General features: G+C 49.5%; 2 protein-coding genes across 8 annotated transcripts in view; one reads left to right on the top strand and one right to left on the bottom strand.

Moving 5' to 3' along the window:
• Positions 1-549: 549 nt before the first annotated feature.
• ACOX3 (acyl-CoA oxidase 3, pristanoyl) lies at positions 550-20,287 on the bottom strand. 6 transcript variants are annotated; one of them, XM_060688985.2, is made up of 18 exons: positions 20,055-20,287; positions 18,233-18,423; positions 16,778-17,011; positions 15,315-15,389; positions 14,798-14,887; positions 13,936-14,079; positions 11,911-11,999; positions 10,058-10,154; positions 9,467-9,649; positions 8,159-8,281; positions 7,042-7,162; positions 5,843-5,965; positions 5,578-5,688; positions 4,263-4,378; positions 3,915-4,089; positions 2,848-2,915; positions 2,178-2,264; positions 550-2,017 (listed from the first exon to the last, which is right to left on the bottom strand). In XM_060688985.2, the coding sequence occupies exons 1-18, from the start codon at positions 20,074-20,076 to the stop codon at positions 1,898-1,900; spliced, it is 2,169 nt and encodes a 722-aa protein (XP_060544968.1). In that variant the 5' UTR covers positions 20,077-20,287; the 3' UTR covers positions 550-1,897. The 6 variants fall into 6 exon arrangements, with proteins under 6 accessions (XP_060544968.1, XP_087731105.1, XP_060544970.1 ...); XM_087874979.1 differs by having other exon boundaries at positions 8,159-8,278; positions 20,055-20,236; XM_060688987.2 differs by lacking the exon at positions 20,055-20,287 and adding an exon at positions 19,513-19,986.
• Positions 19,695-21,481, top strand: part of TRMT44 (tRNA methyltransferase 44 homolog) — a 15,611-nt gene continuing 13,824 nt past the window's right edge. For both annotated transcript variants that reach the window (XR_015729190.1, XM_034435992.3), the window contains exons 1-2: positions 19,695-20,019; positions 21,076-21,193. Coding sequence is in view for 1 of the 2 variants with exons in the window: in XM_034435992.3 (XP_034291883.2) it covers positions 19,695-20,019; positions 21,076-21,193 (443 nt within the window). In the remaining variant the exon portion in view is untranslated. The remainder of the gene's footprint in view (positions 20,020-21,075; positions 21,194-21,481) is intronic.

Raw genomic sequence — 21,481 nt, 5'->3', positions numbered from 1 at the left:
ATGAAGAGTTGGGCCTTGGCCTAATCTTCAAGGTGGGTGAGAAAGAAAAGTTCAAATATGTCTGAGCCATTCAAGAGAACTTGACAAGGCGTGAACGAGGAAGTTGGGTGCCTTCCAGTACATTCCCTTTATAGCAACTGTCACTGTCCATTTCAGGATTATCCTTAGATGCTCTTCCCTGTAACTGAGCCAGTTACAACAGATTCCTTCTGTTGTAGCAGAACATGGGTGTTCTTATCCTGGAATAAATCCGACAGGAATTTCCTCAGCCCAAAAGCAAGAAGGAACTGAAGGTCAATGAAAGAAACACTGGATGCCCAGTTCTGTGCATGCAAGGTGGCCTCTTTCCTCAAATCAACACACAGTACAGGGTGACAAATTTGTGGAATGGTTGGGGGTTCTCCCAGAACTCTACCTTACCATGAATGTTGTCATGTTCTTGTTGCAGATGCTTTTTCTTTTACATCTTAACTGTGGGGGTTTATGCGGTATCAGACAATTTTTTTTGTTTGCAAGCTGTTATGAATTTGAATGGACATACTGAACAAACATCGTTAATATATTTTTATTACTGTACAGACATACACGGCTATGGAAAACTGAGTCAACCAGATCCAGATTGCAAGATTTACCTTATAGATAGTGGGAGCCTGAATCAAAAGGATGCAGCAACCAGCTCATACTAGATCCCAGCTGAAATTTCCTCAGCCACTTACTTCTTCAGGATTGGATTCCAACCCTGAGATTCGATAATGCTTAAGAACAGAAATGGCCCCTTTTCCTGATTCAAGGTAAAGTCTGGATTGAGGACACTTCCTGATCTGGATCCCAGCTAGGAAGAACCAGGTCTCAGAAGCAGACTGGCTAAAAAAAGGAGGCGAAAGATTTCCTCATCTCACTGGCAAAGGGAGGGAGGGAGGGAGGGAGGGAGGGTGGGGATATGCCAAGTCCATTGCCAGGATTTCATGGTCCCCTTCCTTTCTCTTTGGAGACAAGCTGCTCTTCCCTAACAGAGCCTTCCAGGCACCTAGCAGATGGAAGGTCAAGAGAGACATTCAGAGCTTTCTCTCCAGCGTTGGTTATTCTAAAACTGTGATGGCGAACCTATGGCAAGCGTGCCCTCTCTATGGACACGTGAGCCGTCGCTCCACTGTGCATGTGCGCGTGCCTCCCTCTGGCCAGCTGGTTGTTGGGTCCCTGCCGTGCATGCATGGGGGGCATGTGTGCATGTACGGAGGGCATGCGCACTGCATTTTGAGGGCTCGGGCATGCACGCGCATTCGCACGTGTGCGCTTTGGGCACTCGGTCCAGAAAAGGTTAGCCATCCCTGTCCGAAAACCTTAAGAAAGAAAAAAACGTGGAGAATTAAAAGAAAAAGAAAAAAAAAGCCTTCCTTCCAGAATGACATCTCAGAGGAACTGAAATATGCCATTCCTGTTTGCTACAGGATTGGGCTCCTGGATATTTTGCCTTCTGTGATGAGACGGAAAACACTGATGTCAGATGCAAAATAATAACTTAATTCAATCTTAAAACCTTTCCTGAAGAATAAGACGATATTAATCTCATGGACCAAATGCAAATATTTAAAGGGACATCTACAAAAAAAGCTGCTGGCTTTCAACGTGGTCAGTAACTTGCGGACAGAAAGCTATTTTAACAGATTATTGTTCGAGAAGCAACTGGACTTTAAATGTCAGGAATGCTGAACTGGCAGAGAAGGAACATTCCATCATTTTGAAAGCAGACAAGAAGCCGGTTCAGGGAAGCTTCCATGGGGAGGCCCTGCAGTGCTTGGCTGTTTCTCCTAAGCTCGGTGTCTTCTTTCATTTCCTTTCACATGATCCTTTCCCTCCTGCGATGAAGGTTCACTAGCAGCTCGGTGGGCTTTCCTGTTTACATTCTGGACCTCAACTTGCCCACGACAGGTTTGTTGTTACAAAATTCTGACCACCAGGAAGGTCTTTCCAGGGTCTTTGGGGTCTGAAGAACCCCACTCCACAGATTTTTATATAGCTGGAGAAACATAAAACAAGAAAGGTTTCGGTCAAAACAGGAGGTTTTGAAGGAAAGAAAAGGAAACCGATCTAAGAGATTGGTAATGCAATTCTGTGATGCAATTCAGAAAGTAAGAAGACGGAGCCCCAAGGGGGGGGGGGGGGGCGAGCCCGCTTACCTCTCCATCAGCCTTGGCAATTGGGGAACTGAGGACAAAGTCAGGGGGGGCAATGACATCCACCAGAGTCACTGCTTCATTCTTCAGCTAGGAGAGAGAAGGGGGAGGGGGGTGTTGAGAAAGGGAAACTGGCCATCAGGTTGAGGAGTCCATGGCAACAACAATGGTAGAAGACCAGCATAATTGACCAGGCAAAGATCTATCTAGACTTAGTTTTTAAGCTGTGCCCATATTTGCTTTGTTTCACATTGGCTAACACATTTTCATGAATGACACAAGGCTAATAACACCAAACAGTAATTGCCAACGGCTCCAAAGGCTCTCTTTAAAGTGGACCAAGGAAGCTGGAAATGGAAAATGCAGCTCTGGGGAGGCAGATGGGAAGTGACCCCTCTTGTTTCTCTCAAGTCAAATTTCCCCCTCGCTACAGGGACCTGAACTGGCTGGGACGGGCAAGCAGGTTACAAATGGTCTAGAAAGTGAGGACATCGCTTGGGGTCATGCACTGAAGCTAAACACGGGGAGGTTCAGGATATGAAGAGCTTCCTGGGTCTTCCCTTACATTGTAAGAGAAATTACAATGAACCTAACGCCTTGCACTTAAATATCCACTGAAATCTGATGGGATCGACAAACTTTCAAGATCTCAATAGTCCCTACTGAAACGTACCTTTGAACAAAGTTCCAGAATTGAATCCTGTATCAATTTACCAGCATTTTCACCTGAAAGGTATCCACCTAAAACATATTTAGAGCAATAACACATTCAGAATGAACAGTTCATTCATACTTTAAGTTCCTGTTGGGTACACAATATGCAGAAATAATTCCCAAAATAAACTGAAGGCACTGTACTGAGGATTAACGCTCTGGTGCTTTGCATTTGAGACCTTCCTGACTACAAGATATGGAAAAAGCATGACTGGGAAAGGTTCCCCCATCTCACTGGGAAGGAAGGAAGGAAGGAAGGAAGGAAGGAAGGAAGGAAGGAAGGAAGGAAGGAAGGAAAGGAGGGGATTCAGGAGGGAGCTGCTCTTCCTGGGCTGAGGGCAGGACTGTCTCCTGTGTGCGGAGAAGAGCGAAACATCCCACTGAAAAGGGTGAGGAGGAAATTCTCCTGCCCAGAGACGGACAGCACCTGGGGATTCGCAAATTGTGGCTCTGAGTGTGGAAGGGCCTGGACAGGCAGATCCAAGAGACACCTGCTCCTCTTCCCACAACCGCCTGGCCCCGCCAACATCTCGGGGGAGGAGGGGATCCTGAATCCAGAGTGCTGCATGGCCTCCCTTAATAGCCTGCTGAGGGGCGTGTGTGTGTGTGTCCCAGGCCTATGGAGAAGCAGCGTCTCTTAACAAGGAAATCTGGACATTCAGCAGTAACCAAGCCAGGCTTACAAGTAGCTGATAATTAATCTGCTGATTTTACTTAGACTCAGTCTGGCCTGGATTCTACTTAGAACAACTTAAAAATAGGTTAAGTAACAGAATGGGAGATTTAAAGTTATTCAAGGGAAATACATCACCCCTCTCTAGAAAAAGAGGCATGGCTAAAAAGCTAAAATGCAAAAGTACAGAGGCTGAAATTGTAAGGGTGTAATGTATTTCGCCCTTATATTAAATGGTACAATTTGGGCATTTTGATTTCTCAGCAGGTTAACAGATAGGATGAATTGGAAGTGTTATGCAACAAACATTTATGGGTCACAGAGCTCACAAAAAGACATAAAGCCAACCTCACCTTGGTAGAGTATTGCCGTGTGCTTATTTAAAGACCAGAGTCCATAGAGTGAACAAATGCGCTTTAGTACCGGCTGAAGATTTACTGGTGTGCCAGGACTGTGCACGTGTTTGTGGTACTTTTGCAAAACTGTGTGCTCAATAAAAGCTATAGCTAAAGAACGACAGTAATACACCTGTGGAAAAAAGGGAAAGCGTACTTCAGGATGACCATGTAAAAGCAGAGCTACAAATATAACAAATTGTGCCTTCACCCACAAAGGCTGTCCGTGGAATTAAAGTGAGTGGGGGCTGCTCCTCTCACTTGAAGGAAAACCTAGAACTCTCTGAAATTAGAACCGGAAGTTACCTGGCTGTTGTTCTTTGCCTCAAAATCAGCACAGCCGCTTTCTTCCTGCTTCCTCAGTTTCTGGATGCTTTCTCGGAGCAAGTAACAAACCAGCCACTTGTAGGCGTTCAAAGCCACTGGAGGAAGGAATGGCAGTTGTTTTATACATTCATTCAGGCAATTCAACGTGATGACGGGGAGAGCGAGCAGCAATACACCTAATGAACGTCACTGGATGCATTATGAGCATTGCCAGAAGTCAGGGCCATCTGCAAACTGGAATTTTTTTCTTGTGTGCAGTTCATAAAGAGGAAAAGGATCAATAGACATCATGACCAACAGATCCCAGGGAGATGAACCCATTTTCACAAACATTGGGAAGTTCACTTAATGCGCCAAGATCGTGGCTGTTGTGGACTGCCAGCTGCCAGTGGAGCTGGCAGCAGACTCGGACGAGGCTGGGGAGGAACTTGGGCCAGTTCTGGGGTCTGAGGAAGGCTCTGATGGATGCTCTGTGTCGGAAGCAGAGATGGAGCCAGGGCCATCCGACATTTCCGAGCCACTGGAGAGGCAGCTGCTTTGGGAAGTTGAGATAAGTGGGGAGGAAGAACAGCTGGGGCCTGTTCCAGATGCATGTATGCGCAGAGCTGTTAGGAGAGGAGAACGACGGAGGACAAGGAGTTGACTCGGGAAGCAAAGCACATATGGATGCTGAGTGGCCCCTCCCTGGCTGGGGAATAAATAGAAGGAAAGGGGAGTGGGGGCTGTAGAGACAACCATTCGGACTTCTGAAGATTTGGCTCATCATGTTTCCTGCCTGAGAGACTGCTTGCCAGAACTTAATTTACAGCTTTGTGGCTGGAAAACGCCCGGCCTGGCAATTATCTCAAGGAACTGATAAGGTCTCTCACTGCAGTTAACTCTTTGAAGGACTAATGCCTGGACTTTTTGGGTGTGTGAATGTCATTAATTCACAAGAGATAAATAAAGAGGGTTTTTTTGGGGGGGGGACAAGGAGTCTGTTTCTTGTTTCTGCTAAGGCTGGGTCAGAACAGTGGCTCTTCATTTCAGGAACCAAAGTGCAAATGTCTTCAAGTTGCCCTTCTGATGACTCCCCTCTGCCGCCCCCCCACCCAAAGCCCCGCTTCTGCCCTGAGCCTCCTCCCACTGGTCCCCTTGCTCAGGAGGGCCAGACAACCCCAGGCTCCTTTGAGCCAAACAGCTGATGAGCACCCACCAGCCCAAGAATCACAGAGCAGGGGGCTCTCCTCCAGAACATTCCGTGGGCCCGAAAGGAGATCCATGCAGCCCATCCTGGAAGGGAAGAGAGAGCTACCTGAAGAGTCCATGAGGTCTTGGGCATCTGGAAGCACGAATTTCTGACGGAGAATATCATCATAATCATTTAAAAAATCGACCGATCCCATGGGCGACGAAACAGGATGGCCTGCAGATGAAACGCCAGAGACATCAAATCCAAATCCCCATCCAAAACGCCCCAATGGCTCTGAGGCCCGGTGAAAGTCGGATGCTCTTCTCTGCGTTCGCTGAGCTCCGAGCACAGCAACCCCCGGTCCTCCCCCCTCGCCCCCCCCCTTCACCTTGGGATCTCTCGCTCATCCACCGCAGCAGGTAGTTGCTTGTTTGCTGCAACAAAACATTGTTGTCTCCTTCGTAAGTGCAGTTTGGGTCATTGTCATTACGGATATCGCCCAGACGATTCACTGGAGGTCAGGGATAAAGAGCACACAGAAGACACAAGCATTACGAAGGAGCCGTCACCTACTTAAAAGCTACAAAAAATCCTTCTTATTGAAAATTACCAAAAAAAAAACCCCCAAAGCCCCAACCTCCGTCAAGGTCAAGTGATTTTTAAACCTTGACCTCCAGCTGTGGGACGCACACGGCTCGCAAAACTTTATGGTGCTGAGTTGCGAGTATCCCGGAAAGGCCCAGATTCCCCCTTCCGTGGAAAAACTGGAGTGAACCTTAATTATTTCGCTCACTTCTATCTGCCTGTCAATTTTCAAGCATCCAAGGAGCTTGGTAACAAAAGACAAGGGGTTCGGTCGAATGCAAACAGCTGCAAGAGGAAGCGATGGGCAGGTAGTTCTCCACTTACAACAGTTCATTTAGTGGCCCTTCAAAGTTACAATGTCACTGAAAAAAGTGACTTATGACTGATTTTTGCACTCAACGACAGTTGCAGCATCCCCACGCTCATGCGATCAAAACTCAGATGCTTGGCAACTGTCTCATATTTATGACGGTCACAATGTCCAGGGATCATGTCAGTGGTGGGTTGCTACCGGTTCGTCCCGGTTCGGGCAAACCAGTAGCAGCGGCAGTGGGAGGCTCCGTCCAGCCACCCGGACGTCATCAAATACGCTCTGCGCATGCACAGAAACTTCTGCACATGTGCAGAAGTGGTGCATGCGCGAGCAAACCGGTAGCAAAGGTGAGCGAAACCCACCACTGGATCACGTGATCCCCTTTTGAGACCTTTTGATACAAGCAACGTCAATGGGGAAGCCGGAGTCACTTCATGGCCAGGTTACTAACTTAACAATCACAATGATTCACCCAACAACTGTGACAAGAACGGTCATAAAACTGGGCAAAACTCACGTAACAAATGTCTCACTTAACAAATTTTGGGCTCCATGGTGGCCAAGGACTACCTGTATTTACCTGTTAATCTTGTCAGAATTAAACCTTTAGTGCATCACCAGGTGCCTACCGCCTCCCTCCCTCCCTCCCTCCCTCCCGACTGCTGGCTTGGAAGCGCTGTCTCACTTACTGGCCAGGTAGCCGTGTCCCCCGCAGGCTTCCCGGCATTCTTGGATGGCTTCCTGGGTGAGCCAGGAGGAGAGGGGCTTGCCCGAGGTGGACAAGGCATGGATCTCACGGCCCAGCTCAGCCTTGGGGAAGAGGAAGGAAGAAGAGAGTGGTCACCACCCCAGCTCCCCACCCCTTCAGGAGCACCAGCAGCCCCCCCCCTCTTCCCCTCCACCCCGGGGAAAAGCAGACAGAATGGGAGAACTGGGCAAAAGGAAAAACATTCCGGCAGTTTCCGGTCTATCTGAGGTGCACATTCATCCCGATTCTTTTTGCATGCTTATTTAACAAGAATCCCACCTCCCAAATCCCCTCCTAAATAATAGCTAGATACAGTTGCAGAAAAGTAACAATTACTCCTATCAATAAAAAACACCCACCCACCTATTTTGTAAATCTGAGAAGTTCAATATAAATATACAGACAGTCCTCAACTTATGACCACAACCGAGTCCAAAATTTTTGTTACCAAGTGAGACGTTTGTTAAGTGAGTTTTGCCCCATTTTACCCCCTTTCTTGCCACTGTTGTTAAGTGAATCACTGTTGTTGAGTGATTAACAGTTAGTTGTTAAGTTAGTCAGACGGTCGTCCAGTGAATCTGGCTTCCCCATTGACTTTGCTTGTCAGAAGGTCTCAAAAGGGGATCACATGACCCCGGGACACTGTGACCGTCATAGTATGAGTCAGCTGCTGAGTTCTGATCGTGTGACCATGGGGATGCCGCAATGGTCGCAAGCGTGAAAAACGGTCATAAGTCACTTTTTTTCAGTGCCATTGTAATTTAGGAATGGTCACTAAGTGAACTGCTGTAAGTCGAGGACTACCTGTATACATTCAATATTTCCATCCAAAATTATAGACTTTATCAATAAGACACGATGGCTCTTTGTGTCCTTGCGATGACCTTGAAGTCTTGCCCCAAGCAATGTCCACCCGTTCAACGCAACGCAGTGAAGTTTGCGCCGTGAAGAGAAACGCGATCCATCACGTTCGTGGCACAGCCATCCTGCCAAGGGAACCGAGGGATCCCAAAGGATCGCTTAGGGCCAGAGGGTTTGGTTCTGGAAGATTCCCCCACCTGCTGGGCACTCTTGTCCCTCATCAGCAGCCCAATGTGGAACTCCATGAACTTCAGGAAGAGCGCTCTGGAGAAGTAGTCCAAGACATAGGTGGCCGCCAGGTACGGCAGCAAACGCCACTGCTGCGATTTAAGGACATTTGGGTTGGGTGAGTTGGGAGGCCCACATCCTGGCAAATACGCATCTCATCACGGGCTCTTCTGGAAGCCCCGACTCTGGAAATCCCCACCAAGGCCCACAACCGCCCCTCCCCCCCCGATTCTGCTCCTGCCCCCCCCCACACACACATAAAAGGCCGCCTCGGCTCCCTCCAAGACAGCGATGCGATTGGTAAAGAGAAGGTACAAAAGGCAGCACTAAAATTAATCAGGCAATAATCTCATACCTATCTAGGTTGAGAGTAAACGGGGACTCCTCGAATTATGACCACAATCAAGCCCAAAATTTCTGTTCCTAACAGAGACATCTGTTAGGTGAGTTTTGCCCCATCTGACGGCCTTCTCTTGCCACGGTGGTCAAGTGAATCCCTGCAGCTGATAACTTAGCGATGCGGTTGTTAAGTGAATCTGGCTTCCCCCGTGACTTTGCTTGTCGGAAGGTGGCAAAACGGATCACATGACCCAGGGACACCGTGACCGTCATAAGTATGAATCGGTTGCCAAGCGTCTGAATTTTTCGTCACGTGACCGTGGGGATGCCATAACAGTCGTAAGTGTGAAAAAAGGTCATAAGTCCCCTTTTCAATGCCGTTGTAACTTTGAATGGCCACTAAAAGAACTCTTGTAAGTTGAGGACTACCTGAACTTGCATTATCTTTCAAAGTAGTCTTTTAAATTAAACTTGGAGCAGTGATGTGAGGGAACCAGCAGGGACGTCCACGCGAGGACACAGATCTCGGTTAACTCTGCTGTTCCTCTCCGTAAGGCCCGGGCAGGGAATACTGGCCAGAAGGATGCTATAAACAGTTGCAGCTTTTACGACCATTCAAAGTTACGACAGTTACAGAAAGAGTACGGCCCATAAAGCACTCCCCCTCCCCCCGGCTGTTGTAAATGGCCATGCTGCCTCCCCATGATCACAGGAGCATGTACTGTATGGCGTGTGTGTTTTTATGACCAACTCAGCCGTTTGGTGGTCCCATGATGAGATTCATCAGTTGAACCCCGTTTAAAGGAAAGGGTCTGTTTATTGACTGCCACAATTACTTCTGGTCAGGTGGGTTCCTCGACCTATGACCGTAATGACTTATGACCAGAACTCTTAACTAGACTTCCCCTTGCGCCGGCTCCTGGCCAGGCTGCCTTTACCTGCATTTGGTATTCCAGGACAGGAATCTCCTCAGCGTCGCTTGGCCCGAACTGGCGCCGGGTGGCGGAGAAGCGAATGGCTATCGACACGGCCAGCTTCAGATTGACCACAGACATGGCGATGATCATAACTCTCCCGCTGGACAAGGTGCCCAGTGAAGCCCCCAAACGCCGCTTGTGATCCTGGGGAAACACAACCGTCCCGCAAGGAAGAGTTGACCCCGGCCTTAACACTGAGAGAGCAAGTCCTCCCGGGCTACGGCCACTCTGCTGAAAACCAGCCCGTGAGGAAGAAGCAGGGAGAACGGAATCGAACTTCCATACGGTGAAGAGCCTTGATTTAGTCTAGTGCTGACGGCTCCAGGCTGGAAACCAGGAGAGGGAAAGTTCCAGCCCTACGTTAGCCCTTCGTGACTCTGGGCCAGTCCCCCTCCCTCAATCCCGCCCACCCCAAAGGGCTGTTGCGGTGGGGAAAATGAGAGGAGGAGGAGGAGGAGGAAGTATTAGGTATGTTCTCTGCCTTGAATTTTTTGTGAAACTAACGAAGGTGGGATTAAAAACAAAAAACCCTAAAAAAAGCAGAGCTCCTACCTTGAAGGCGCTCGTGTATTTCCCCTCAGCACTGACATCGCCTGTCCGGGTCAACAGATTGTCTTTGGGGATCCTCACTTGGTGGAACATGGCAAACCTGGCAGTTTCAAGAGACGGTTGAATTGGGGGGGAGGGGGGGCTCCCGGGCTCAGCACAGACATGGACACCCTCAGCCAGAACAGCACATCCCCCTCCCCACAAGAGCAAGCGTGCCCCACAGTGCGGCTTTCCTCCTTCTGGCCAAAGCAGGGAGACTCCTCGGGACAGAAGAGCCCCTCCCCCGGGTGCCGTTTTTCTGGGAGCAGCTCTCCCTGCTGCCTTTCCTGCAGGATGGATTTTAAGCAGCAACCCAGCCCAGCCTCCCAAAGTCCCTGCAGGCCTCCCACCCAGGGAGACCGGCTGGGCAGCTTCCAAGTCCAGGCAATGCTGGCAGGGAAACACCCTTCAGCTTCAGCCACCGGCCAGTCCGCTCCCACAGAGAGGGTCTCCTCAGGGTGCCATCGGCCAAGTTATGTCGGCTGGCGACACCCAGGAAGAGGGCCTTCTCTGTGGGAGCCCCAGCCCTGTAGAATGAACTGCCCCCGGAAATGCGTAAGATCTCCGACCTCCGTGTATTTTGCTGTGCCCTCAAGACCCTGCTGTTCTGCCAAGCCGGGCTATCAATGTAATGATTTTTAAATTGGGTGTTTTAAATATTTGAGGTTTTAAATCTGAGCCGAAATTATGTAATAATTTTAATAATTTTAATTGATGTTTGTCTTGTGCTTTTAATAGGCCGTACACTGCCCTGAGTCCTTCGGGAGAAGGGCGGTATAGAAATAAAATTATTCTTATTAAAATTATTCTTCAGCTTCTTCATTTTGCTGGCAGGCTTATTTGTTCCCTGTGACTATCATTAAGTGTTGTACCTCATGGTTCTTGATGAACGTATCTTTTTTTTTTATGTACACTGAGAGCCTATGCACCAAAGACAAATTCCTTGTGTGTCCAATCACACTTGGCCAATAAAAAAATTCTGCTCTGTCCTATTCCTATTCCTATTCCTATTCCTATTCCTCTATTCCATTCCATTCCATTCCTGCCATAAAACTCAGGGGCAGGCAGGGGGAAGGAATCTGGAATAGTAAAGTTCAGGCCTGGGAATGAGAAGATAACCGGCAGAAGGGGAGACACATTGGCAAGAACCAGAGGGACCAACCTGGAATGAACCAGCCGCCAAGGGCAGAATGGCCTGGCAACAGAATGCAAAACTACATCGAGAGGTGCCAAGTATCCAAGACGTTTCCAAAATATCAGAAAGGCATCCTATTGGACACTGATGGACTGGTCAAAGCGGGAGGGCAGGGAAGGGAAAAAGGTGTAAGCTCTGTGCAGGAATACTCAGGTGTAGCTTTCCTTTCTCTGTAACCGCTTAACTTTAGTAAAAGAACCTATCACTTCAACCTAATGGAGTCGAGGGTCTTTCTTTCCTAAGTGCCTATGTCATGGCAGGTCTGACAATGGGATAGGAAAATTTAACAGGTTTTTAAAAAAGGATTCTTGTATTTATTTAGAAGTATCTTGGAATGCTGTTAACACCAGAAAGCCTTGGACGCGGACATTTCTGAAGTTATTCGTTTTTGGGGTGCTTTCGAGTCAGTCTTGGCTGCTTGGAGAAACCCCTCCAATTTTCTTGGCAAGATTTTGAAAGTGGCTCGCCATGAAAAGGAGGGACTGGCCCAAAATCACCCAGCTGGCTTTGTGCCCAACATGAGACCAGAACTCCCGGTCTTCCCAGTTTCTAACCTGGTGCCTTTGCCTTAACCATCACCCTGGGTGGAAATACTGATTTCCTGCTGCTGGAAGATACTTACCCATTATCTAAGCCATTCTGTCCAAGTTTCCTGCCTATGTCACCAACCATCACGCCTGGCATCGGAAGCAGCGTTTTTGGATCTCGAATCTGGAAGCACAGAAGAATGGGAAATTTAAATCAATACATCGATTCATTTTTGTTTAGATCAAGGTGCTACATGTGTACATTTTACTGCTACCATTATCATCGCAAAGGTGCTTTTTCCAAGAGGCAACTGGATTTTCTTGGGGGGTTTTTCTTTGAAAATGTTTCACTTCTCATCCAAGAAGCTTCTTCAGTTATGGAAAAAGCACCTTTGGGAGAACCATGACCTGGATGATGGAGAATCTCCGCAGACATGATTATCGTCTGTTGAAGCTTGCCTCCAAGAAAGCTCACACAGAGAAGTCGGCTGAGTGCAGACCTGGCACAGCCATGCAGAGAGGGTGAAGCTCAGGGGAAGGAGCTCCCCAGGGCCCTGAAGCAAGGAAACAAAGAAGTTGGGAAGGGGACCTGGGGCCATGGCTGCCTGGGACTCTTGCTCCCTGGGGAGACTTCCACCAGGGCCACAAGGCCTTCCTGCCAACGTCAGTCTTCCAGTTCACTTTCATGGCTGGGGGGGGAGGGGGACTTGAACCTGGGTGGATCCGAGTAGCTCAGAATCATGCATGATTGAGTGGCCATAAAACCTACAATTATAGGTGAACAACACAGCACACCTGCGTCTCACTAGGCCTAGAACAACACCTCACCCTCTTGGCTCTCCTGGGCCTCAGTGACCTCATGACTGAGGCTGGCTTAGAGCAATGAAAACAGGCCAATTTTTGCATGGTCTCATCACAACAGAACAGAGTGGGAAGGGATACTGGAGGTCTTCTAGACCAACCCCCTGCTCAGGCAAGAAACCCTAGACGATTCTGGACTAATGGCTGTCCAATCTCTTCTTCAAAACCTCTAGTGCCAGAGCTCCCTCAACATCTGAAGATAAGTTGTTCCACTGATCAATGGTTCTCACTGTCAGGAAATTTCTCCTTAGTTCCAACGTTGCTTCTCTCCTTGATTAGTTTCTATCCATCGCTTCTTGTTCGGCTCCTTCAGCTGCTTTTGAGAATAGGTTGAGCCCCTCTTCTTTGCGATATCCCCTCAAATATTGGAAGACTGCCACCATGTCACCCCTATTCCTTCTATTTGTTACACTAGACCGGGGATCAGCAACCTGCGGCTCTGGACCTGCATGTGGCTCTTTCACCCCTCTGCTGCGGCTCCGTCACTCAAAATATGCGTCACAACCGCCAATGTGCGACACCCGCCAGCATGCAATTTATTGAGTTTTTCAACCCCCAGTAGGCTAACCATGGATAAATCCAAGAAAAGTTTCCGAAGAAAACAGAACGTTTAATTCAACTACATATGCTAGTTTTGTGGCCGCTCAAGAAATAGTCAGGCACGGGAAGGGTTTTGTGGCTCCCGGTGTTTTTTCTTCTGTGGGAAATGGGCCCAAATGGATCTCTGAGTGTTTAAGATTGCAGACCTCTGCATTAGACATATCCAATTCCAGCAACGTTTTTTCATGTGTTTTAGTCTCCAGCCCCCTAATCCTCTTGGTTGCTCTACTCTGCACTCTTTCTAGAGTCTCAAGATCTTTTTTACATTGTGTTGACCAAAACTGGACGTGGTGTTCCAAGAGTGGCCTCAGGCTATCCATTCTGAGGTCGTGGTTCAGCATCAGGCTATAAACCGGGAGATCATGAGTTCTAGTCCAGCTTTAGGCTGGTCCAACTGTGACCTTGGGCCAGTTACTCTCCTTCAGCCCTCAGGGGGAGGAGAAGGCAGCAATGGCAAACCCACTTCCAAAATCTTGCCAAGAAAACCGCAGGGCTGTCAACACTGACGGAAGGCACCAAAGAAACCCTCAAAGCTAGTCTCTCTCTCTGTGAGGATGCCTCAAAACGGGACATTATGCTGTGCTGTGGGCGGCATGACCGACCACAGCACGAAGGGAGGGCTCCTGCCGAACCCCGGAGAGCAAGAACACGTCCCTCACCTGCACCACGAAGGAATGCAGCCCCTGGCACTGGCCATCCGGTGTGTAGAGCTGGGCATAGACCACCGCGTGCGTGGCGTTCTTCCCCATGTTGCCAATCCAAAACTTGGCAGCCTCGAAGTCAGGGGAATGAAGGATAAACTCCTGCACAGTTGGAAAAGAGACATTTCATATCCAATGGGAAAAGGAAGTGATTGGCTCTGGCTCTACCTGCGGTCCTTGACCCACAACCCTTCATTTAGTGACCGTTACATCATCAGTGAAAAAAGTGACATGGTCACCTGATGAAAATCCAGGCGCTTGGCAACCGACTCGTATTTATGACGGTTGCCGTATCCAGGGGTCACGTGATCCCCTTTTGTGAGCTTCTGACTGGTAATGTCAATGGGGAAGGCAGGTTCACTTAACGACTGTGTGAGTAGCTTAACTTCTCCAGTGATTCACTTAGCAACTGTGGCCAGAAAAGTCATGAAATGGGGTAAAATCCAACTGTCTCACTTACGGTAGCAACATAAATTTTGGCCTCAATTACTGTTGTAAGTCAAGGTATTTGATATTAGGACCTTTAGACAGAAACAGGAAATATTTCTACGGGAAACCTCACAACTAGCAGCCTTGTTAGCCAACAAAGCCTAGATCTAAATTCTTCCAGCGCAGGGATGTCATGTATATTATTTAAATGAAGCAATTTGAGCTGCTTGCAAGGCCGCAGTTATGTTATTTAACAGATTTTGGTGAAAAACTGACACCCGGTTAGCCAACGAGTCCATTTAAACACAGTTTCACCATCCAATGTCATTATTTTAATAAAACTAAACACTGAGGACTAGAAACCACCGTTGCTGGCCGCTGACAGTCTGACCTGGGTGTCTGGGTCGTATCTAGCAACCGTCCGGATGTTCTTGGTGTTGCTGCCGTGGCTGACTTCAGTCAGTGCAAAGCATCCAAATATCTGTGGCCAAGAGACACAAAAAAGGGAACACCGTCACACAGAAGCATCGTTGCCCCATGGTTCCACTGGGCAGCTCTGAGCTGAGCCTGCCGCTCGCTCGCTCGGGGCTAAAAGGAGGTTTCCAACGTCCAGCAGATCCATTCTTGGTAAGGCACCTGCAGGGGGTGGCCAGGGAAGTGATCACAACAAGGATTTCTTATGTGCATTGCTGGGGGAGCCCGGACTGCAGCGTTGCAACCGGCATCTTCTCTGGCCTTTGGGCAATTCCTAGGCAATTAGAAAAGCTGCAGCACGAACACGGTCAAACTTGAAAAAGGGAATGGCTGCCTATTTTATAGAAGAGTCCTATTGTTATTTCTTATGAAATTAATCTTTCTGCAAAAGCGATGTCAGCAACTTCAAATTTCAAACAATAGAAAAGTAGTACCTCCATGCTTTCAACTTGTTTAACAAATTTTTCATGTCTTTCACATCCGGAACTCTCAATGCTATCCTTGAACACCTACGACATTAACAGAAGCCAGAGGGAAAAAAACAAAAACAAAAAAACAAGCCAATTAAGAATCATAAAATGTTCAGCATAGTTTAAAGGTAAAGATGCGGCACTATTTGCCGCTCAGGTGGAAAGTACGTTAACTATTCTTCCAGGCAAGGCAGCTTTTTTCCAACAATTTTATTAAGAACTACATTAAACAGATAAAGTGAATAGTACAACAGTACATAAAAAAAAAAAAAAAGAAAAACGTTAGGACAAAATAGCTTCTCGCAGTAAAGGTAAAAAGGGAACAGAATACGTTCTGGAAGCTGCACTTGCTCTGTGCGTGGAGCAAACAATTGGGCCAGGCCAGCCTGATGGAGCTGCAGTCTGGCTACACTAAAACCACCGATGCCCGTTCAGTGGGCGGGACCAGCTGGGCACCCCTGGCTCCTCTCTCCTGCCCTGTGCTCTTCCTTCCCCTCCCCTCCCCCCCTTTGTCTTCCGGGTGGCTGGGGAATTCTGGGAGATGGAGTCCACCCAACTCACAGTTGCAGAGGCTGGGAAACACAGCTGTACAGGAGGGATTTCCGGCCTGAGAGAGAGTTTCATTTGTTCACTGCCCCGAGGGCTTCGGAGGCTTTCGCTCTTTGGTTCCTGGCTCCAGAGCTTTTTCCTCCACCGCCTCCCTTCCTCTTTCAGCTCAGCATGTATCCATCTCATTAAAAAAATGACAGGCAGTCCTTGACTTACGACAGTTTGTTTAGTGACCGTTCAAAGTTACAACGGCACTGAAAAAAGTGACTTATGACTGTTTTTCACAATTACAATCTTTGCAGCATCTCCATGATCATGTGATCAAAATTCAGATGCTTGGCAACTGATTCATACTTATGACAGTTGCAGCGTCCCGGGGTCACGTCATCCCCTTTTGCGACCGTCTGACAGATAAAGTCAATGGGGGAAGCCAGATTCACTTAACAACCGGGTTGCTAACTTACCAATCGCAGTGATTCACTTAACAACTGTGGCCAGAAATGTCATAAAATGGGGCAAATGTCACTTAACAGATTTGTCAGTTAACAATAGAAATTTTGGTCGTAAGTCAAGGACTACCTGTAGAGGGCTTAAGCCTAAACTAGAAAGCATTGCTAATGCTTTCAAAGCAGAATATGGCAGTTTACTCCTTTTATATTTAAATGAGAACAAGCAAAGGTTTTAGTTTGGCAACCTGGCATTGGCAACATCCCATGCTTAAGTAACAAAGTTAATAATTACTGTCAAAGTAAGCATGTAGTTGAACAGCCACCCACAGAAGTTTCTCAACAACAAGGCTAAATAATAATAATAATAATAATGAGAAAAGGGATCCCGCGGCTTCAGTGTGTCAATTCAGGGAGAACAATTGTACCTACCTGGGAATTGAGCAAATATTTGGTTCCCAGGGACCAATCGTACATCCCCAGGCAGCTGATCATAATGACCACTTTCAAGGGTTTTTCAAGAATCTCCTCCAAGAGTAGAAAATCGTATTCAAACAGCTTCCGACAGCGCCGGAAGGTCAGCTCCCGGTACTTCTCAAGCGACAACTCTTCTCCGGGAACACGAGCAAAGAGAGGGTCGTTCTCAAGAGCTGAGTATATCGTGTGCTTCATGAAAAAAAAGATCAGTCAGTTCCTACATGCAGTATCTACATTCCTAATTTCTGCAGACATTGTAAGGGAATATGAACCAAAAGACACAGAATGCATTTTTCTCCTTCTCCTTCTTCTTCCTGCTCACAAGCCGTGTCTTTGGGACAGTAAAACTCAAGGCAGGACTGGTCTCCAGATGCCACTTTCGGAGCCCTTAGCGCTAAAAAGAAGGGTGAGGATACTTCAAATGCTCCTCTAAGGAACAATTCATGTTACAGCAACTTCCGGGTCCTTAAAAGCTTGAATTTGGTAACAAAATATTGCATGCATTTCCTTTTTTTAGTGTGTGTGTATGAAAACTCTTTTCATCATCACCAACATTTCTGGAGTGGGAGTGTTCTTGGGGCACTCTGAGCTTAATTGTTTCTTTGCAGATAATTTGTAACCCAACCCAAGGAAAGAGGCAGCAAAGACCACAACTACGTGTGCCAATGATATTATCTGAGTAACTAAATGTCGGCAAGCAAATAACTAAAAGCTCCACAATTCAACCCCGAGCCACAAATATTCTGTTTCTGGAAATGCTACAACTGAAACATAAAGCTGGATTGAAATCCTTGCAATGAGGAACTCTGGATATACTCCTGCTATAATGCGGGTGGAAATTTATTTCAGCAAAATAAACACCAAAAATAAAATAAAAACTAGAACGCCCAAAAAGCAAGCTTTTTTTGTATATAAATCCCCGACTAAATTCAGAACTTTTATTAGCTGATCAGTATGGCTTTATACCCTTTTCTCTTTCTTGCGCTTTTATCATTCTATTTGATTTCTTTCTTATTTTCTTTTTCTTACATTAGTTTTTATCTCCTTTTTAAAAATCTAGGTAAAAATCCAGCCATTATAACTACAGACAGAATAGAGCCGGAAGGGACCTTGGAGGTCTTCTAGTCCAAGCAGGAGACTAAACCATTTCAGACAAGGGAAGCGGCTGCCCACAGATGAGCCCATCTATCAAGATAAAGACCCAAATTGAACACAATATAGGGCGTAAAGAGCTCCCATAAAAATGGCCCTAGATAGGAGCCCAAAGAGCAAGACCAATGGGAACTTGTCAAAGACGGCCTTCTTTGGAAGAACCAACTTTTCCGGACCCTCTTTGGGGAGACAGGTGGACCGTGGGCCTTCCAAGGGAGGGGCCAGGCTTCCTTCCTCTCCAATTGTGCGGAGCCTCACCTTAAAACGGATCAGGTCCTCCTCCTCAACGAAGAGGGCCATCTCCTTCCAGTCGAAGGACGCCTTCTTCCGGTAGGCGCACAGGGGTCCTTTGGGGAAGTCCGGGAGCACCAAGGGCTCCGAGGGGCTGGACGGTGCCACTTCCCCACCCGAAGCCATCCTGATACAGATGCCCGACACTGGGAATCGAACTGAGAATACGGAGAGGGCGTCACAAGAGCTTTGCAGGAAGACAGAGCCGTGCAGATTATCCTCTCCCTGAACTCACACCCTGTGCAAAAGCAGCCTCTCCTCCACGGGGATCATCCTCCGGCTCTGATTTAATCCGACAGGCGGAGTTTCTGAGAGGTTTCTGGCAAACCTTCCCACGCGATCCCACTCAGCTCCTTCTAGGAGAGGCGCTACAGGCAGTCCTCGACTTACAGCAGGCCATTTAGTGGCCGTTCAAAGTTACAGCGGCACTGAAAAATAGTGACCCACGGCCGTTGCAGCCCCTCCGTGGTCACGTGATCAAAACTCAGCCACTCGGCAACCGATTCATACTTACGACCTTTGCTGTCTCCCAGGGTCACCCGGTCCCTTTTTGCCAAGCAAAGTCAACGGCCAGATTCACTTAACGACCAGGCTACTAGCTGAAGACTTGCAGTGACTCACTTAACAACTGTGGCAAGGTCACAGGGCAAACCCGGGAGCCTCAGTGGTGCCAGAAGGCAGCCGGATTTGATCCAGCCTGGCAGTAACCAGGGAACTCCTACCTGGGCCACGAAAGGTCTGCAAGGAAGCCTCGATTAGCCCGCGTCCCACTTAACAGCAGAAGCCTTGGGTTCAACCGTGGACATAAGTCGAGGACTACCCGTATTTGCAGGATGCGTTTAAAGAGACAAAGAACCAGGGAGAGAGAGACTCTGCGGGACCGGAAGCTTTGGGAGAAGCCCCCGCGGAGGGCAGCAGGGAGCCCGGGCGGGCCAAGGAGGAGGCGCTCCCGGAGAGCCGAGAGTCGCCCGGGGGCTCCTTCCAGGGGTGGGGGAGGCTGGGAGGGGGGGGAAGAGGGGCGACCTCTCCGCCTGTCCTGAACGAGCCCCTCCCCCTCCGCCCCAGGCAGCTCAGGGACGCCCCCAACCCCCCCGCCCCCCCTCCAGCTAGGCTAGACCCCCCCTCCTCCCTCGCCCGCTCCTGATCTCGCCCCCCCCATGCTCAAGGGACCCCCCCACCCTTTTTCTCTTTTCTCCGCCCCCCTGGCGCCCCTCGCTTCCCTGAGACGGAGCCCCTCCCCCCTCCACCTGCAGCCTCTGGGCGCTCGGCTAGACGACCTCGGGGTCACCCTTCCTCCTCCGCCTCGGGGGCCGGCTTGTCTGCGCGGAGGCGCCCTTTGAGAAGCGGCCAAGAAAGTCCCTGCCCGGCCGCCGTCCCTTCCGTCACACCACTGCGCAGGCGCCGGCGGGAGGAGCCCGGAAGCGGAGCCATGGAAGCGGCGGGCACGGCGGCGCTGCGGGACCCTGCGGGGCGCTTGCCCGGCGGCTTCTGGGCGGCGGCGGCCGTGTGGCTGGAGCGGCCGCAGGTGGCCAACAAAAGGCTGAGCGGCGCCTGCGCGGAGCCCCCCCTGCGCGTCCCCCGAGCGGGCGGAGGGGAGGGCCCGGCCGAGCGCGCCTGGGGGGCCTTCTGCGCAGGCGCGGGGGCCGAGGCGCTGGGCCTGAGGGGGCCGCCGGAGCTGGAGCTGGAGCTGGTGCTGCGCCGCCTGCTGCCCCGAAGCCCCCGAAGCCCCGCCGCCCCGGAGCTGGTGGTGAGAGGTGGGCCCGCTTCCCGCTTCCCGCTTCCCCCTCACCTTCCCTGCCCTGCGCTGCCATGGCTGCGGTGCGGCCTCCGCGAGTGGAAGAGCCGCCCGGGTTATTATCTCCCCCCCCCCGGGGGTGGGGGCCGGGAGGGAGCAGGGCAGGCCCGTCCCCCGGAGGCGTTCGCTGCCTCGGCTGGAAAGCGGGAGCCGCCTCCGCCCGTGGCGCCCGCCCGTCTCCCTGGAGGAGGCCCCGGTAGGGAAGAGGGCGTGGAGGGGGGGGAGCCTCCCCCTCCCCTCCCCTCCCCCCACCCCGCTATACGGAGCCTCCCCGGTGCTGGGAGGGGGAGGGGGAGGGGGGCCCCGCCTGGTGCCTTCCTTGCAGACGGTTGAGGCCCCCACTGCAGGCAGCCCTCCCGCCACCAGCGCCCCTTTCACTGGCCGAACTTACAAGGGCCCCGAAAAAACGGACAGGGATCATCCCCCTTTTCACAGCAGCATCCCCAGGGCTTTTCTATTCAGGTGCTCCACAGCTGACTCACTTTTTATGACCGCTTGCGGTCCCCCCCCCCGGGGTCACGTGGCCTCCTTTTGGGACCCTCCGACAAGCAAAGTCACTGGGGGAACCGGATTCGCTTAACAACCCTGTTACGAACTTAACGACTGTGGGGGACTCACTTAACAAATGTGGCGAGAAAGGTGGTAAAATGGGGCAAAAGTCACTTAACTATCTTCTCACTTAGCAACATAAATATTGGGCTCAGTTGTGGTCGTAGGTTGAGGACTACCTGTAGATAACATCATGGGTGCTGGAAGGGAGCAGGGTTTGATCTAAGCCAGCACTAAGGATGGTCATGAAACATCTGCAAGGAAACAAGCTCAGAGAGACAAAGAATCCAGCAGCCCCTCTGAGTTAATTCTCCACTTCTCAGTCTGGTCTGCTCCACCCCCCACACCTCCATGTTTGACCCTGCCGAGTGATATGCTCAGTAAATTCAGTTTGGAGTTCTACGTAACAGTCTTTTTGTCATTTTCTAAAAGATGTATCTTACAAAGAACTTGCAACTCTTTACAGATGTCCTTAATGGGTCGGTAACCTTTTTGCCTTTGGAACAGACCTGCGAAGGCCAATACAAGGTGAAGGTCGACAATATTTATCAACTTCAGCTTCGGCACATACAGAACGATGAATGGTGGGTGCTCAGAAGATGTTGCTGTCTTTGAATCGTTTTATCACACTACAGATGCATTCAAATGAGTGATGATTCTTTGTTTCTGTTTGTGTTGTTCAGTCTTGTCAGATTTTTTTATGTATGGCATCTTTCTGCATTAAGATGTAAATTTAGTAGCACGTTGCATCCGGCTTGGGTGTTGCTGGCCTCAGTTTGATATGATTTGGATTTTGGCAGTACTGTCCGTGTGAGTTGGACTCTGCAGAAGTAATCTGCAACTAATGCAGTTTGTAGAGCAGAGTTATCGCA

The sequence above is a fragment of the Pantherophis guttatus genome, chromosome 8, assembly GCF_059756535.1.
Source record: "Pantherophis guttatus breed Tessera chromosome 8, ASM5975653v1, whole genome shotgun sequence".
Taxonomy (NCBI): domain Eukaryota; kingdom Metazoa; phylum Chordata; class Lepidosauria; order Squamata; family Colubridae; genus Pantherophis; species Pantherophis guttatus.
This window is presented reverse-complemented; position numbering and strand designations above follow the sequence as displayed.

Excerpts from the sequence above, each read along its gene's own strand:
- ACOX3 (XM_060688985.2), bottom strand. The coding sequence starts at position 20,076 with ATGGCAGCGCAGGGCAGGGAAG. Across the intron at positions 15,390-16,777 it reads AATATTTGCTCAATTCCCAG|GTGTTCAAGGATAGCATTGA; the intron begins GTAGGTACAATT and ends TTAATGTCGTAG. Across the intron at positions 10,155-11,910 it reads CAGAATGGCTTAGATAATGG|GTTTGCCATGTTCCACCAAG; the intron begins GTAAGTATCTTC and ends TGAAACTGCCAG.